The sequence below is a fragment of the Castor canadensis genome, chromosome 4 (assembly GCF_047511655.1).
Source record: "Castor canadensis chromosome 4, mCasCan1.hap1v2, whole genome shotgun sequence".
NCBI classification, from domain to species: Eukaryota; Metazoa; Chordata; class Mammalia; order Rodentia; family Castoridae; genus Castor; species Castor canadensis.
Genome location: NC_133389.1, coordinates 96703940 through 96722921, shown reverse-complemented (window position 1 = coordinate 96722921; position 18982 = coordinate 96703940). Strand labels below are relative to the sequence as shown.

The 18982-nt window shown below is 33.0% G+C and overlaps 1 protein-coding gene across 6 annotated transcripts in view; it reads left to right on the top strand.

Annotated features, from left to right (window-relative positions):
• Lrp1b (LDL receptor related protein 1B) overlaps positions 1-18982 on the top strand; it is a 1877349-nt gene that overhangs the window by 1214799 nt on the left and 643568 nt on the right. For all 6 annotated transcript variants that reach the window (XR_012447185.1, XM_074070662.1, XM_074070660.1 and 3 more), the window contains 2 exons: positions 7230-7412; positions 16759-16959. Coding sequence is in view for 5 of the 6 variants with exons in the window: in XM_074070662.1 (XP_073926763.1) it covers positions 7230-7412; positions 16759-16959 (384 nt within the window). In the remaining variant the exon portion in view is untranslated. The remainder of the gene's footprint in view (positions 1-7229; positions 7413-16758; positions 16960-18982) is intronic.

The window sequence follows — 18982 nt, the reverse complement described above, 5'->3', positions numbered from 1 at the left end:
TTTTTGTTGTTGTTTGTTTATTTTTGTAACAGTACAGTAAGTAGGTTCTCTACATCTTGAGCCTTATCTCCAGCTCTCTCTGCTTCCGTTATTTTTCAGTGAGTGTCTCCCGTGTTTTGCCTGGATCCAGTCTCAGACAGCAATCCTCCTACTTCTGCCTCTTACATAGCTGGGATTACAAATGTATACCACCTCACTGAGTTTGTTTGATTAGATATGATCTTGCTAATTGTTTGCTAAGGCTACCCTTGTACAGTGATTCTCCTGATCTCTGGCTTCCAAGTAGCTGGGATGACAAAATGCGAGCTACCATATCCAGTCTTCTTTTTTTATTTCTTTAAAAATTAAAGCTATTTCCTATGTTGTAGTCTTTGCAGGTGCTGTTTCCTCTGCCTAGTATGTTTTTTTGCCTTAACTTTTTCATGACCATCTTTGCCCCATCATTTTGAATTCCTTTCAAATGCTACTTTCTGGAATCACCTTTTTCAGTATGTGCCTTATACTTAAGCCACCCTTTTATGGGAACCATCAGTGACATTCACAGTATAGTTCCAGGTAGTCACTTTCCTGTGTGTGTGGTAAGATTGTACTTCCAGGGACCTGTGTGGTTAGGTGGAACCAAAATAGGACCAGAATTTATGTGAGTTGGTTTAGCTTATGAATTATGATATGAAGTGATGTATGTTGCTTTCACCCATGATATGAGAGCATTCTGATCCCTCCTTTCCCTCTTGCCTTTCCACATTCAAGGTAGTCACTCTTCAGTCAGCTTGGTCTTTCAGTTCCCATGATGGGGACAGCCAACCCACTAATTCATAATGGATGTGTAACAAGATCTAGAATGAAATTCTTTCTTTCTTTTTTTTTTTTGTGGTACTGGGGTTTGAACTCACACCCTACACCTTGAGCCTCTCCACCAGTTTTCTTTTTCTTTTGTGAATGTTTTTTTTTGAGATAAGGTCTCAAGGAACTGTTTGCCCAGCCTGGCTTTGAGCTATGATCCTCCTGATCTCTGCTTACCTGCTTCCTTTTCCTCTCATGCATGATCTTTGAGACCAGTAATGCATCTCTCTTGGTCTATGCTCTCTTCTAGTGCCTGGAAAAATGCTGGATATGTTATAGTAAGTATCTGTTGACTGAGCAAATAAGCAACTCATTTAGTCCAATATTCTAATTTTTAAAGTGATGAAACAAATTTTGTGTCTCTCTGCTACTAACTGGATTGTGGCTATCATAACTAAAATTTTCTGATTCTTTGAATCTTTCTTCTTTTATTCTTGCTGGCCAACAGTTGAACAAATAAGCCCAAGAAGGCTAGATTGCTTCATGCAACTTAGAGTTTGTTGATCTTTCCATAAAAGAACAAATTTCACCATGTCCTTAGAAAAGAGTAAAATAAATGTTAACTCTTATTAGAAAACAAATAGAGTGAAGGTAGCAATTTAAATATAAAAATAAATGAATTTCTAGACTTCTTGATTATTACATGAGTTAGTTGTATTTTCATTCTTAAGTCTCTACATAAGAAAGACATTTCAGGAGGTTAGTCCTGGCATAACAGTAAAGAGGACAGACTCTAATAGTCATTACAGTGGTTTAAATCTTATTTCTGCTACTAATTATCTGTATGGCTACTAGAAAATTAGTAGTTTTTGTTTCTGAAAAATGGAATGCTCTCTACTATGCACTTACATTTATTTATTTGCTTACTTATTTTTAATCAAAATCAAAATGTACAGATGAGTGGTTCTTTTTTCACTACTTTTTAATACAATCCAACATAATTAACATGAAGCATGGGCAGAGTAGAATGCTATATGCATGTAGGGTGCCCGGAATGGGAGATAAACACTCAGAGATAGGTAAGGTTTTGGCATTCTTCTTGGAGTTTGTCTTAAGAGTCAGGATGATCTCTGGATTTCCTCCACCAGGGTGGAAAATATATATATCAATGTACAAAAAGACTAATAATTCCATTTATAAATCCTGTCATGCATAACTGTGATGTTCCTGAATCTACAGACCCAGAATCAGTGACCCATTCAAGATAGTTTTTTGGGGGAGGGACAGCAGTATTGGGGTCTGAAGTAAGGGCCTCTACCACTTAAGTCATGTCCCACAACCCTTTTGCTGTAGTTTATTTTTCAGATAGGTTCTCATGCTTTTGCCTGGGGGTTGGCTTTAAACCATGATCCTCCTACCTCTGTCTCCAAAGTAGTTGCAATTATAGATATGAGCTATAGATTTTGTCCTGATAGGATTTTTTATTGTTGTTGTTGTTGTTGTTTTTAAGAAAATGAATCTAAAATAAAATCATGGACATTAATAGGTAAAATATATACAAGAAGGCAATATAGGTTGGGGAGAACAGTATGACCAAAACCAGGATTTATTCACTATGTCTACATTCATGGGCATTATTAACATAAGCATTATTCCATTTAGGGTTAGATGTTCATAATGATAAATTGAATTACTTTCTCTGGAATATATTATAGTTTTTTAGTTACCATACTTTGGTTGCATGTGGTGATGCTTAGTAGATGATATCCCTGTCTATAAAAGTTTAGACTTGAGTACTTAAGAAGAACAAAAAGAAAATCTCCAGGGATATGTCACATTTTTTCATAAATTTGTGTGGTAAATGTTTGTAAAATAAGAAACAAATGAGTGGTTTCACTTATGAAGCATAAGTAGATAAACTAAATACCATACATACCAAAAAATGCTAATGGACCAAATAATCAGACAACAAAAATGCTACTTTGAGCTTTCTGTTCACAACTATTTCTGAGCTGCAAATAACATCGAGCTGATAAAGTAGAGTTCTAGATATAAGGTTGACCCAATGCTGGATCTACTGTAGATTTCCTGTTTATTTGAGCAGATACTTGAAATTTCTGCTGTTTAATCTTATAATTTGCCAAAGTAGAAGGTTGGGCTCTCCCTGTTTAAAAATACACATTGTACTTATTTGCTAGTGGCTCTAAACTGCATTGTTTATAGAATTATTTAGGTTTTGAGAGCAGCCAACCTCTGCTTATATCTTACTTTCTGCAGAGAGTCTGAAGTAACTCATTCTCTAGAAGAAATGAATTAGCTTTTGCAAATCTTCTGAATCAGGTTAATATATCTAGATTTCTAAATTTACATGTTCTTCCTTGTGAGAATTTTCCATTATGTCATTGAGTTAATGGTAATATGATCTAAAAGGGCTAGACTTTTGAAACAAAAGCCAAAACATGTTTAAAAGACTCAATCCATTACTCTCATAATTTGATAAACATGGAATTATTTCCATTATCATAGACATTTTTGAGGCAGAAGAATTCCTGAATAAATAAAAGACAAGAGAAAGAATGGAAATATGCTATATGTATTTCTATATATATAGTTTAATGTTATTAAGGTTAATAAACTATTTCCAAAGTCAGATGAGTTTAAATGTAAATGTGCATTTCTTCTCAAAACTGTCACTATTCTGTGGATTTATATACTTATTTGAAGACTTTCTTACTTGATGATTTTCTTATTTACTAACCTGATCCTTTCTAGAAAAAAAATATAGACTGGAACCTTGGAAGATTAAAAATTATGAGATAGAGGATGTTATAAAGGTAGAAACTATTTTGCCCTTATCTCTAATTTTGTTGAAGAGAGAATATAAGCAATAATAGGAAGAAACAAGTACTTTGGCTGGTTGAGATAAGGATAGCCAAACAGGGAGTTGACTCACATTAATTTCCTGTGTGTGTGTTACCTTCTAGGTTAATTCTTCTTGATGTAACCTCTTCTGTAGTTCCTGGTCCCCTTTTCCTATTGGCCTCAGTTGCTTTTAAGGTATCTGCTTTAGTTTCTCTGCATTAAGGGCAACAAATACTAGCTAAATTTTTAGGTGTCTTACCTACCCTCACCCCTCCCTTGTGTGCTCTCGCTTTTATCATGTGCTCAAAGTCCAATCCCCTTGTTGGGTTTGCCCTTGATCTAATGTCCGCATATGAGGGAGAACATACGATTTTTGGTCTTTTGGGCCAGACTAACCTCACTCAGTGGTGGGGCATCTTGGCTGTTTCCATAACTTGGCTATTGTGAATAGTGCCGCAATAAACATGGGTGTGCAGGTGCCTCTGGAGTAACCTGTGTCACAGTCTTTTGGGTATATCCCCAAGAGTGGTATTGCTGGATCAAATGGTAGATCAATGTTTAGCTTTTTAAGTAGCTCCAAATTTTTTTCCAGAGTGGTTGTTACTAGTTTACATTCCCACCAACAGTGTAAGAGGGTTCCTTTTTCCCCCAATTCCTCGCCAACACCTGTTGTTCGTGGTGTTGCTAATGATGGCTATTCTAACAGGGGTGAGGTGGAATCTTAGTGTGCTTTTAATTTGCATTTCCTTTATTGCTAAAGATGGTGAGCATTTTTTCATGTGTTTTTTGGCTATTTGAATTTCTTCTTTTGAGAAAGTTCTGTTTAGTTCACTTGTCCATTTCTTTATTGGTTCATTAGTTTTGGGAGAATTTAGTTTTTTAAGTTCCCTATATATTCTGGTTATCAGTTCTTTGTCTGATGTGTAGCTGGAAAATATTTTCTCCCACTCTGTGGGTGTTCTCTTCAGTTTAGAGACCATTTCTTTTGATGAACAGAAGCTTTTTAGTTTTATGAGGTCCCATTTATCTATGCTATCTCTTAGTTGCTGTACTGCTGGGGTTTCATTGAGAAAGTTCTTACCTATACCTACTAACTCCAGAGTGGTTCCTACTCTTTCCTGTATCTTTAGAGTTTGTGGTCTGATATGAAGATCCTTGATCCATTTTGAGTTAATCTTGGTATAGGGTGATATACATGGATCTAGTTTCAGATTTTTGCAGACGTTCCCAGCAGTTTTTGTTGAAGAGGCTGCTATTTCTCCACTGCATATTTTTAGCTCCTTTGTCAAAGACAAGTTGGTTATAGTTGTGTGATTCATATCAGGGTCCTCTATTCTGTTCCACTGCTCTTCATGTCTGTTTTTGTGCCAGTACCATGCTGTTTTTATTGTTATTTCTTTGTAATATAGTTTGAAGTCAGGTATCGTGATACCTCCAGCATTGTTCTTTTGACTGAGTATTGCCTTGGCTATTCGTGGCCTCTTGTGTTTCCATATAAATTTCACAATAGATTTTTCAATCTTTTTAATGAATGTCATTGGAATTTTGATGGGAATTGCATTAAACATGTAGATTACTTTTGGGAGTATAGACTTTTTTACTATGTTGATTCTACCAATCCATGAGCATGGGAGATCTCTCCACTTTCTATAGTCTTTCTCAATCTCTTTCTTCAGAAGTTTATAGTTTTCCTTGTAGAGGTCTTTCACATCTTTTGTTAGGTTTACACCTAGGTATTTGATTTTTTTTTGAGGCTAGTGTAAATGGAATTGTTTTCATACATTCTTTTTCAGTTTGCTCATTGTTAGTGTATAGAAATGCTAATGATTTTTCTATATTGATTTTCTATCCTGCTACCTTGCTATAGCTATTGATGATGTCTAGAAGCTTCTGAGTAGAGTTTTTTGGGTCTTTAAGGTATAGGATCATGTCATCTGCAAATAGGGATATTTTGACAGTTTCTTTACCTATTTGTATTCCTTTTATTCCTTCTTCTTGCCTAATTGCTCTGGCTAGGAATTCCAGTACTATGTTGAATAAGAGTGGAGATAGTGGGCATCCTTGTCTGGTTCCTGATTTTGAGCGAATGGTTTCAGTTCTTCTCCATTAAGTATAATGCTGGCTGTAGGTTTGTCATATATAGCTTTTATAATGTTGAGGTACTTTCCTTCTATTCCTAGTTTTCTTAGAGCTTTTATCATGAAATGGTGTTTGATCTTATCAAAGGCTTTTTCTGCATCTATTGAGATGATCAAGTGGTTTTTGTCTTTGCTTCTGTTAATGTGGTTTATTACATTTATTGATTTTCGTATGTTGAACCACCCCTGCATCCCTGGTATGAAGCCTACTTGGTCGTGGTGAATCATCTTCTTGTGCACCTTCATAATAATGCGTTACCTAAAAGAGTAAAGTTCTTGCATGTCTTTAAATAAAGGAAAAACTTTCATCAAGAACTAAGTTATTTATATTACAGAAAGCACAATACTTCGTAGTTAAATCAACCACATACAAAAATCTAATTAGCCCTTGAAATGACATTATAAGGCCCTCCATTTTCCAGGTGAACGCATAGAGGTGTCCAAAGATGAAGTAGCTGCATTGGTGGTACTAGTACTGTTAGGTTAGAACTTAAGTTTGAGTCAGTCAGTCTAATCTTGTGTTATTATTGTAGCTCTCTACCAGGCTGGCACAGAAAGCAATGAGCATATCATGTGAATCTGCTTCAAATTTTCGCTAATATTAACTGCTCTTACATATAAATTATTGATTAATTGCTATACATATCAACATACTATATATAATTAATTTGTTAGATTAAAACTGAAGTCTCAAAATTCTATGTTAAGATCTTTGTTTTACAACAGTATTTATAAATACTTGCTTTATGCTGATCTGTATAATATATCCTACATGTCTGTCACCAGGTTTTAGACAGTAGTGTTATCTGAGAATTATATGAATTATTAACGGTAAATGGAATTTGAATGTATAATATCTTATTAAATTTTTGTGTAAAGTTGTCTGCTTGATTCTAGAATTTAAATCTTACATCATAAAATAGTATTTATTACCTAGGGGTGTTTATTTTTCAAATTTTTGGATGTTATTCTTCAAAGATTTTGTTACAAAGTACTTATTTTGGCTATTTATTTCTTAATAATTTGAAAGAAATTATCCAAGGAAATGTCAAAAATTCATCCAAAGTCTTATTAAGAGTGTAATATGAGACTTTGTTTATTTACCTTAGAGAAAAGTCCTTCAAAGATTTCATTCTTAAGGCACTAATTAAAATCACAGCAAAATAGCTACATATTATTTTACTTGCTCTTCTCCAATTTGTGTGGCACTTTCAGGAATTCTAAGGGACTCAAGAAACACAATTTTCTGTAATTACTAATGTTTTTAAAATGTATTTGAAAACACTAGACAGTTTCGTAGCAATTAACTGAAGCAAAATATATGCTCTCTCTAGCATCATAAAAATACCTGAAGAAAGAAAAATGTAGAAAAAATCTTCATGAATAAAAATCATAATTTCTGTTCTGTTTCACTCTCTTCCTCCCAATACCTCATTTCAACTTAAGAGATTCATTCTCCTGGTGGTTGTAATGAGAAGGAATTTCAATGTCATCCTGATGGAAATTGCATTCCTGATCTGTGGCGCTGTGATGGAGAAAAAGATTGTGAAGATGGTAGTGATGAAAAAGGTTGCAATGGTACCATACGTTTGTGTGATCACAAAACCAAGTTTTCTTGTCGGAGTACAGGTAAGCAGAACATTGGTTTCATTTCTATTTGGACTTCTTGGGTGTAGACCCTTTGACTCATCTTCAGTCTGTAGTTATCTTGTAAACGTGTTCTCATAATTCTTGCAGGTTTTCTCATATTTTATTTCTAACAGTAATAATAAAAATATCTACTGAGAATTATTATGGGCTTGACACAGCTCTAGAATGTTTTCTTCATGAACTCATGAGGCAAAGAGAAGTTTTTAACTTGCTCAAATTCACAGAGCCAGCAGGGCAGAATTGAGATTTGAAATCAGCCCATTTGAATTCAGAGTCTGGAGTTTCAGAGTCAAAAAACAGATGAGTATACTAACCTAAGGGCAGCATTTCTTTTTGTATAAAAAGTCCATCCTAAAATGTAAATGATGATAACAAGAGGAAAGGTTGAATTATATGCATTTTTATATCTACTTCCTAAATTTTATTATGCTATTGCTTGATTCCATTATGATGAGGTGTTGGTACCCAATTTAAATTTTTGACCTGAAAGTCACTGACACCATAATATTTCTTTTAATAAAGATACTTTATTATGATGATGTTTCTATTTTGTGTTCCAACATATATTTTGTTTTCTATATTATTGCTTTTTATAAAGATACTTTATTATGACTTTTCCATTTTGTGTTCCTACATATATTTTGCTTTCTTACATTCACTGAGTTTCACTTGACATGATTAACTGACTTATGTCCCTCCTTATAACAGATGATTAAAGGAAAAGAGGAAAAAGGAAAAAGTAGAATGTAATCAGCTATTATGTTATATTGTGTTGTACTGTATTCATTTGAGAAATGGTTGTTATCATCATTCAAATAACCCACAAAAAGACTTTTCTGTAAATTTCAGGATATATTCTTGAATCATCTCTGAAATTTCTCTTTAATGTGAAATTGTTTTTGCATTTATTAATCATAAGTTTCAGTGATACTTTGGTCCCTCTGGTTCTTCCCTTGGAGTAACCAAACAATAGGAAAAGCCACAACATCTGTAGCAAATACTGCCACAAAACTGATATGCATTTAAATATACAAAAATGAATTGTGTTTCTTTTCTTAAACATGTCTTTGTTACAATGAAGCATTTATATAAAAAATGAAGAAATAGATGTAAGATAGCATAAGTATAAATAAGTATTTCTGTGGCACATTCCTACTCAGAGAGTTGTGTTCCCCCAGTGTTATTTTTCCAACAATATTTTTCACAATTATGTGACTGTCTTCAGTTGTCACATGAAAAGTTTAATTTGGGGAATATTGGCTGGAAAAAATGTGATTTTAATTTCAGAAATTATCTATTTGTAATTTTTATTGATTATACAAATGAGTTAAATGACTGAATCACTGACTGCCTAAACAATTTTCTAAACAATAGACTAATTTTTTATGTTTCAAGGTCAAATATTTGACTCAGATCAACATAACTTAAAGAATGTAATATGCATTTCCTCCTCATATGACTTCCAGTACTTGTCTAATTGGATTAATGTTAAAACATAGCAGATATGTGTTTAACATGTATAAGAAGCTGAAAAAGGTACATTAAAACAAAATATAAAGTGGCATGGAAAAATCTGAGTATACACTATTTCAATGTGCTATTAAAGTTTAGCAAGTTAAGATGTGAATCCTAAAACCAGGATATAATTTCTCCATGCAGAAATAATTATAAAAGTTCATGAGTGAATTCCAGAAGCTAGGAACAGTGAAGAGGAGTTGGAGAGAGGATGGCCAGTGGGCACAGCGTGTTTAGGTGGACACGAGGAAGAGCCTCGAAAGCTGTACAACACAGCAGGGAACTATGGGTGGTAACAAAAAAAATCAACGTGTATTTCAAAAAGCTGGTAGAGAGAATATTTATTGGTTCCAACACATTTGTCAATTCACCTGTTCTGGTCATTATAATTCATTGAAATATCAGGTGTATCTTGGAAATAGAAACAATTATGTGTCAATTAAAATTTCTATTTAAAAAGCCTCATAGCAATGTAAGTTCTAGCAGTATAATGTCAGTAAAAACTGGTTTTAACTTTATATACATAGAAAATAAGCAGAGTAAACATAAATAATAAATTACATTTTTAAGAAATGTTAATAAGGGCTCATGGTATGGTTCAAGTGATAGAGCACCTGCCTACTAGACCCTGAATTCAAACTTAAGTACTACAAAAGAAAAAAGTAAAAAGTACAAGGAAGAAAAATTAGTGGAAAATTTCAGGTGCATGCATATTATAGTATATGTATGTATATATAATGCTGATATTTTTCAATGAACTCTTGTAAAAGAGTTTTCTCTGAATAGGACTTCCACTTAAAGATAAATCTGAAGTATGATGAAAATGTCTTACTGTCTTTGGAAAATTGGATTCTTTCTTGTGTATTTATTTTGAATATGAATTATATGTTTAACCATGTTATTAATAAGACATCAGATGTTTATATCAAACTGCTTTCAAGCATAATTGGGGTATGACCCATGTTTCTTTTGTTTCTTGTGTGTGTGTGTGTGTGTGTGTGTGTGTGTGTGTGTGTGTGTGTGTTTGGTGGTACTGGGTGTTGAACTCAGGGCCTCATGCTTGCTAGGCAGGTGCTCTACCAGTTCAACTGCTCCACCAGCCTCCAATGTTTCATTTTAAAAAGAAATGTGAAAGATAGTAATTTAAACCATTTATCTGCTTTGAATTTAATTTGTGGTTCAGATACAGTAATCCATATTGTATCAAATTGGAAGAGTCATATCACACAAGTAAATATTCATTTTGACAAAAAATTTTTATGAGCACTAGTGGCACAAAAAAACATAGATATAAACATTGGATTAAAATATGCATACATCTATAATATTTTTGATATTTTTTCATTTACTTTAATTACGTCCTAAGTTTTGCAAGCTAAAAGACCTTTAAACTACTCAACACACTCAATCCAGAGCTCATGTTTATTTTCAATGATGTATGAAATCCTAGCCTGATCATTTAAAAGTTATTAAGAAAATAAATTCACATTTAGTGATTAGAATGGCTTTTCTTTTACCCATAAATTGCCATCTATTAGTTTTGTAACATAGGCATATTAATAAGTTTTTTTAATTCCTATAAAAAAAGAATATGAGCTAACTTAAATTAAAATATCATACAACCATTAACATTTAAGAGCTTCTCATCTCCAAGGACCTATCTTTAACCAAGTACTGTACTCTGCCACTTCTAGTCTCTCATTCCCCAGACCCAATATTACACTTACATTATCAGTACTCAGGGGAAGGGAATATCAAATTCACCCCTCATGGAAAATAAACTCAGAAATGCCATTCTTTAGGTTGAAAAAGAAAAAAAAAGTATATTGTTTGATTTTACAAAGAGATGTCAGGATTACAGGGAAAATAGGACCCAAGTGTTGAAAGAATATAAATCTGACCCTGCCTTCCCACTTCCAGAAATCCAGGTAAAGAAGAGCAGGACTAGAACTACTTAATAGTTACTAACATCAATCATTAAGGAGGAACAAGAATGTTAAGACTTTATATTAATACTTTGAACCCTCTTTACTACTAAAAGCACATAGAAGTGATGATCATATTTAACAAAATGAGGGATATTATTGACTTATTAAGAAACAAAATAGGGCTGGTGGAGTGGCTCAAATGGTAGTGCACCTGCCTGCCAATCATAAGGGTATGAGGATAAACCCCAGTACAGCACAAAAAAAAAAAAGGAAAGAAAGAAAAGAAACAAAATATATAACATGTATCTCTGAGGAACAGAAATAAAGTAGAATATCAACTGCTGAGCTGGAGTGAAGCTGGGTGTCTTGTTGGGCTGAATGTAGAAACTGGAGGAAAAGGACAGATGCTCAAACCTTAGGGCTCATGGGAACTAAAATTGTCCTACATGAAGTTGGGGACTACAGCCAAGCTCACCACTGGAAACCAGAAAATGGAAGGAAATCCAGTTACTTTTGAAGTGAAAATTAGTATCTATCAATATATGTGTTTTAGCTGCTAGTTGCTACCTGAGGCAGTTACTTAACTGGTCTACATGCCTAAGCAAATGGGAGGACATAGCCATGGCAATTCAGCCATGTCATTAAAGCCAATATTGCTTTGGAACAGAGTCTGACAAAAATACAAACACATCTGGATGAGCATGGTGGTACATGGAGATAGAAGGATAATAAATAGTCTGAGTCCAGCCTGGGCAAAGTTAGCTTGGGATCCTATCTGAAAAACAAACTAGAAGCAAAGGGACTGGGGGCATGCCTCAAGTGGTAGAGTGTTTGCTACCCAGAACAAGGCCCTGAATTCAATCACTAGGACCTTTGTGTTGATTACTGTTTCCCCCCAACAAACACTAACATGAAATCATTTTAGACAGTTTGGCTTCTTTTCAATCCCAAGCCATAGTGTGAACACATGCTTTGTCTTTAGAAGTAAGAATGTCTGAATGTTATAATCGCTATTATCTAAAGATTCAAAAACATACCTCAAATTAGAAACCAGTCATTGATGAACTATGTCCCTACAATGTTTCATTATTGGTTTTTGACCAGGTCCCACTCTTTCCTGATTTTATGCCTTTAGATAGGTGCTGGAACTTTTATGTGGATTAGATGCAGCAAAGGAGGCAGAACGTAGATGTTCAAAATCATCCCTGAAAGCATCCATAAAATTCAGTATTTCTGTGAATATAGTTCTGCTGACAATTTATACACAGAATGATATTTTTAAGAAAAAAACTCTCATGTAAAACTAAAAAAGGCATATACAAAAGAGATGTATTTGGAAATTTTTTCTTGTTTTAATGTTTTTATTAGTATATACTAGTTGTGCAGAGGGTCTTGTTGTGACATTTCCATATATACATACGATGTACCCTGGTTTGGTTCATCCCCTCCATTATTTTCCCTCTTCCCACTATTAAAATCATTTCAATAGGTTTGTGTTTCATATTTATACATCTGTGCAAAAGGACTGATTGAGAGGACCCTCTGTGTCTTGACGTATTCACATTGAGAATAATCATCATGCTATGACATTTTTTCTCACTTTTTCCAGCTTATTGTTTTGCAGAGGGTACATATTTTAATGTTAAGAAGGCATACATAAAGTTATATGAAATTCTTTTTTCCTTATAGCCATATGTAAAATTCTCTATCATATTTAAAGACCCCTGTACAAAGAATATCTCAGTAAAGCTTGTTTTCACCATTCTAATAATAAATATTTTCTACTTTTCTGAAATTGTGTAATCCTCTGCATTGGTTATATTGCTTTTATGTTATTCTTTTTTAAATGTTCAAAGTTAAAATGTTTGTCACTTCTAGACTTACTGTTCCACAAGATCAAGAACTAGTTTCCTATCTTCCTCACTCCTTAGTAGCTAGTCAGGCACATAATATTTAGTAAATATTTGCTAAATTAATTGAAATCAAATATTAGATATAAATGTTATGTGGTTCAAAAGACTAGTAGTGTAAAAATTAAAAGAAAAATGGCAGCTCAAAGACCAGAATTTTAAAAAAAGACATTATAAATATATCATTGAGTTAATCTATTGGATTTTCTCAAAGATTCATTTCTCAATACTCTCATATTCTTAATATTAGGTGCCAATCATATCCTAGTACAGAAACTGTCAATGATAGCATGTGTTATCTTTTATTAAGGTAAAAGTAAGTGAAGCAGCTTACAAAAAGACACTTTTTTGTGGTACTGAGGGTTAAACTCATAGTCTCATGCTTGCTACACAAGTGTTCTCTAACTTAAGCCACAGCCACGGTCCTTTTGCTTATAGTTTGTTTTTCAGATAAGGTCTCATGCTTTTGCCTAGGCCACCTCTGACAGCAATACTGCAACTTCCAGTCTCCTGAACAGCTGGAATTACAAGCATGCACCACCATACTTAGCTCAAAACACATATATTTTTTAATAATGTTCAAAAAAAGTTAAACAGAAAGGAGAAACTGAAGAACTATCAATTCATTTTCAGAAACTAGCATATTTTCTAGAGATTCAGAACATTTAATTTTCCAGAGCTGTTCATTTTGTTTAACCCAAGTTGTATATTTCAAGACAACACAAATCAAACAAATCAAGAGTTCTTATAATGTGTGTCTATTTGTCTTTGTGTGTGTGTGTGTGTGTGTGTGTGTGTGTGTGATTATACTGGATGTGATTGTACTGGATGTGATTTTACCAGCATGCTGTTTTTTGTTATCTTTCAGTTTCCATTTTGTTGCTACATGGCCACCCTTACTTTCTTTCCTCAAAGGGGAAAATCTATAATTACCAAAATAATTTTGGGCATATAGTTATCAAGTTGAAAACAACATTATATAAATAAATCAGAAAATATGTAGCATTCCATATGATAATAATCATCCTTGCTATTTTTACCATGTTCTAAGGAAGAATATGTACAGGCAAAGGGACTTACTTGGTTATTTGACTGTGCTTGTGCATAATTTCAAAATTTTATTTTGAATTATTTCCTCTGTGTTAGGTATTTATAATTTCTATAACATGTTTTAATGTTTCTAATCTCTACTTGTTTTAATTTGATTTTGCCTCAGTTTGTAAAATATGAAGTAGGGACCTTAAACAAGGAAATGTAGTATTTATTCATATAAGACTTTATATCCAGTGACTTAACTAGGTGAGGATTTGTCTTGATATGAATCAAGTAAAAATCAACATTCTTTAAATGTATTTACTGAGCTCATTTACCTTGGGATTTTACTCAATTAATGGATATGAGTTAGAAATGTATTAAACTTATCATAGCTTGGTCACCCTCTTATGTACATTTTGGTAAACTAACCTAACAAGAAATGGAGAAATTAATCTTCACACTTCCTCTACAAAATCAGTGGCAGAGAGAGTGATTTAACATTGGGAATTTTATCTAATCTATGCGCATTATTTACTCATGTTTCCAATGACTCAATCTGTGTTAAAGTTTTAGAAAAAAATCATCTGTATTTGATTTTCTGTACCTTTTACAGGCAGTATTTAAGTTAGGATAGCAAATACTTTTAGTATGGTTCTTACGCAAAAAGATTGGTAGTGATTTACAAATAAGTTTATTGAAACAATTCTAAGGCAATTCTAGAGTCAATGGTTATGAATGTCATGATGTATTAGTTATGTTAAGGGGGAAAAAAGAAGCTGTATCTTGATGAACCAAACTAAAAATGGAAATTATATTAATCTTGAACTCTACTGTATTGCAGATGACAACATGCAAGTTAATACAAATCTATAGGCTTTCATATTTGAGAGTACTATTATATGCATACCTTGATCTGGCTTTGTTGACTAGATTGTAAACTCCTGGTAACAGGGAGCAGTCTTCTTTATGTTTTCTAAAGCCCCAAGGAAAGCATAAGTCACAGAGTAACTCAATGTGTAATTTTATTATAGATCCCTCTGCCATATGTATGTACATTTCAACCTCATCATTTTTTAAAACAAGTCACAATATTTTGGGAAAGTTATGCAGATATATGGCAGAAGGAAATTAAAGTAGCACAAAGTCCATCTCCTGCCCACATATGTGTGTGCATGCATGCCTATTTCTGAGGTCTTTGTGCTATGTTGTCATTGATATGTTTATTAATATTCTTTTATGAAAATATTTTAGCTACTCTTACTTTATACCACTTCTAAATATTTGACATTTACAGTTCTTACTCATCAAGATCCCTCTTTTTCTTTTTTAAAAGATTCCTATTGACTTTTGCAGTTTTATTTTCATAAATTTAGGAAAAACCTATAGGTGGTAGGTGTACAATAATATTGTTACTCTTTTGGGAGGATTGTAATAATCTAGAGAACACTGATATCTTTACAGTAATAAAATCAATATCTTTATTCAAGCTTTCTTTTGAATGTCTTTTTAGAATTTTTAAATTGTATACAAATTTGTGCAGATTAAGCAAAAAATATTTTATTTTTATAGAGGAACATTTAATTGTGCTTGTTCCATTTTACGTGTTTTATAGATATGAGATCTATTGATTTTTTATATAACTTTTTAACTAGCTACCAAGTTTTTGATTTCTTAGTTTCTTATACTATTTATTTACTTTTAATAGATTTTATAATTGTGTTATTATAATAACTGCATGTAATAATATTCTTTTGTAATTTTCACCACATTCTATTATCTAATTTTCCTTTGGTAGTACATCTAGTACAATATAAAATAACAATTTTATTCATGATGTTAAGATCAAAGTTTATGATGTTTCTCCATTTATATCAGGTCTATTAGTGAAGCATTTGTGAGTTTTGAGAGTAATTTATCAATAATTAATGTTGATTTCCATGATATGTATTGTTATTCACTGTGGAGTTAATCATGTGTTTTTTATTTGACTTATTGTGGAAAATTAACATATTAGTATAATTGAAACACTTTTGCACCAATATTTTATTTATTGTAAAGTATAGTAGCTTTTAAAGTTTAGGAAAACATTTAATGTAGAAATACTTTTGGAAACATATAAAATGATGTTTTCAATTTTTCTTTATGTCACTTATTTTATGAGAGACTGATCAGAAAATAAATAGTGCTTATCTTTAGGTAACTTTAAAAGTTTATAGTATACCTTAACGATGTACAATCCAGGAAAGACAATTAACTAGAATAAAAGTAAAAGCAATATATAAAAGAGAAATAATTTGAAGTGAAAAACAGGGTTACAAAGACAAAAACAGCCATTGTTCTCTGTGATCTATACCGTTACTTTTCCAACATCCTGCGAATCATAATCATTTTACTTTTTTCTTTAAATACAATGAACATATTTGTACGTTTGCTACAATATGTTTAATAACATTGATATTTTTTATGAAGGGGTATGGATGTGTGTCTGGTATGAGGAGTTAAGGTGTTGAGGTTATGTATATGTATAGATGGACAACTTCTGCTAAAATAAAGCATTTAACTAAATTTAGGCTTTTGGCAGGCACTAATCGCATTTATCTATATTTAGGGCTATGAAAGACACTGATAAACAAAACATTCAATGTACACTTCTGAAAATATTATAATTAAATTTTCTACCAGACACAGAATCTTCGTTTTTAAAAAAATAGTGTAGAAAGATAACTTAAAACTAAAGAAAATGTCAAGGCTTCAACACTAAAAGCACTTTAAGGACCCAGGCAAGAAGTATTCAAATGGTTTCTTAAGAATAAACTGTCAAACTACAAGCAAATAGATTTCTTGCTAATGGCCTCTGAGTGAAGACAGTCATGGTCATTTATTATTACAGTGACCTTATTACAAAGCTCAGATGCATTCTGTTTCTGTTTTTTTCAGGAAGATGCATCAACAAAGCATGGGTATGTGATGGAGATATTGATTGTGAAGATCAATCCGACGAAGAAGACTGTGACAGTTTCTTGTGTGCACCCCCCAAGTATCCATGTGCTAATGATACTTCTGTCTGCCTGCAGCCGGAGAAACTTTGCAACGGGCAAAGAGATTGTCCTGATGGCTCTGATGAAGGCGACCTCTGCGGTATTGCATGCTCGGTGGCATTCACTTCTCTCCATGCATTGTTACCGATCACTGATAGCACGCATTCCTTTCATTAATTCCCTTCAAATGCAACTTTTTCCATGGAAACTTGTCCACATTTTTCAGGCACTATAAGTCTATATAAAAAGTTTTAAAGATGATCAGAAATTTCTGACAATGGAAAAAGCCAGACCATCCAACTCTTTTAATAACTATAGAGCTGTATACATCATTTAGATCTGAATGGTCAGTTGTGTTCCCACAATGGAGTTGATTATTGTTGTCATTGAGTTACTCAGAACAAGGAAGCTTATTTTATTACTGATCAATGAGATGGAGTTTATTACCCCTCTATGGATATGGATATGCCTTCTAGTCATTACAATAGAAGTCCTTTTCCAAGTAAAAGGAGGACTGGATAATAAGACAAATTGAATACTACCCAATTTGCTATAATTTTCTTTCCAGTTTTTAATCCTCATGCAACAGCTTTCCTTAGTATGCTTATCTAGTTGAAATGATGATTTCAATGAGCTTTAAAATCAATTTGTCTAGCCATCTCCCTTATGCCAAACAGCATCTCTCCATGGGGAGATGAGAGATTTATCAAGGAGATGTTTTAAAGTATGTTTTCTAGATAATACTGAAGGTAGCATCAATAGAGTAATGAAGGCAAGTTTATAGGATGATAAGAACAATAATGAGATGACTGGGAATTTGTGAGCAAATGACTCTAGGAAATGATGAAGCTGACTGAGGGAAAGTAGTATACATTTAAGCTTAAAGTTATCATATTTTGACTTCAACTGAACATTAGTAGTATATGAGTGATTATGAAACTGACATGATAAAACATCCTTCATTCCTTCAATGATTCTTAATCTTATAAAATGATCTTGAAACAGTAAATGTAAATGATTTTATTCAGTGAAGCTAAAATGTAAACAAAAGACAGAGACAAGGAAAAATCATAATGTTAATTAAACAACAAAAATTTGCAACAGAAAGATAAGAAATTTTGTTTTTTGTGTTCAATTTCTTCTTTTCAAGTACGTTTTCTGTAGTGGAGTGGGTATGTGAGGTGCTTGTTCACAAAGATTATAAAATAATCTCTTCTGTGGTTTCCTCATGAAGGAAATTTCAAAATAAGCAAACTACCAATACTCATAAATGAGAAAGCTTGCAATTATGGAACAAATCTTGACCTGACAGCCTTAAATTCTATTCTTCAGTTACTTCAGTTAATTTCTCAAAATGTCAGTTTCTTCCTATTTTTAATGGAGATAATGATATCTATTTGGTAACCATGGTAATAAGATCTTATGCACTATAGATATAGAAAAATATCAGTGCTTTTCCATATTTTCCTCCATCCCTCAATTTAAATTAAGTAAAATACAAAGGAAAGAAAGTACAATCATTAACAAAAATAAAGAGAATAACAAGAAAACACACGTATCCCCTCCTCCTCATCCCCCTCCCCACCATCGTCCTCTTTCTGATTTGGGAAAATTTTAAAAAGAGTAAATTTCTTCTGGACACGTTTCTTTGTATAATTCAAAATTGAGGATCATGTCTTGCTTATCTAGCCACTATATTCTTCAATGAAATAGCTTTGCTCTAACATTTCAAAAGCAAACAGAGTGGAAAATGTTAAAAGGAAGCTAGGTATATAAGTAGCAGAGAAGAGAAAAACGAAAGGTTTCTCCTGACTGCAGCACCATAGCGTGCTGGACAGTACAGGCTGCTTCACATGCCTTCTGCGTGGTGTACCTGGGAGGGTTAAGAGTTACAATGAGATCTAAAAAGAAAGGCTGATAAAAGATTAGCCTCTGATGTTTATATGCAACATATGAATAATAAGGAAAAAAGAACCAGAGAATATACATCTTTCAATCCTAGAGAAGAAATGTATTTTAGGATAACATAACTTATTTCAAGAGAAACAAACCTCTGTCACATACGGACTTTATGAGGGAAGTAATAGCAGCAAGTTAGAGAGCAAGGGAAACAGAGCTGGGAG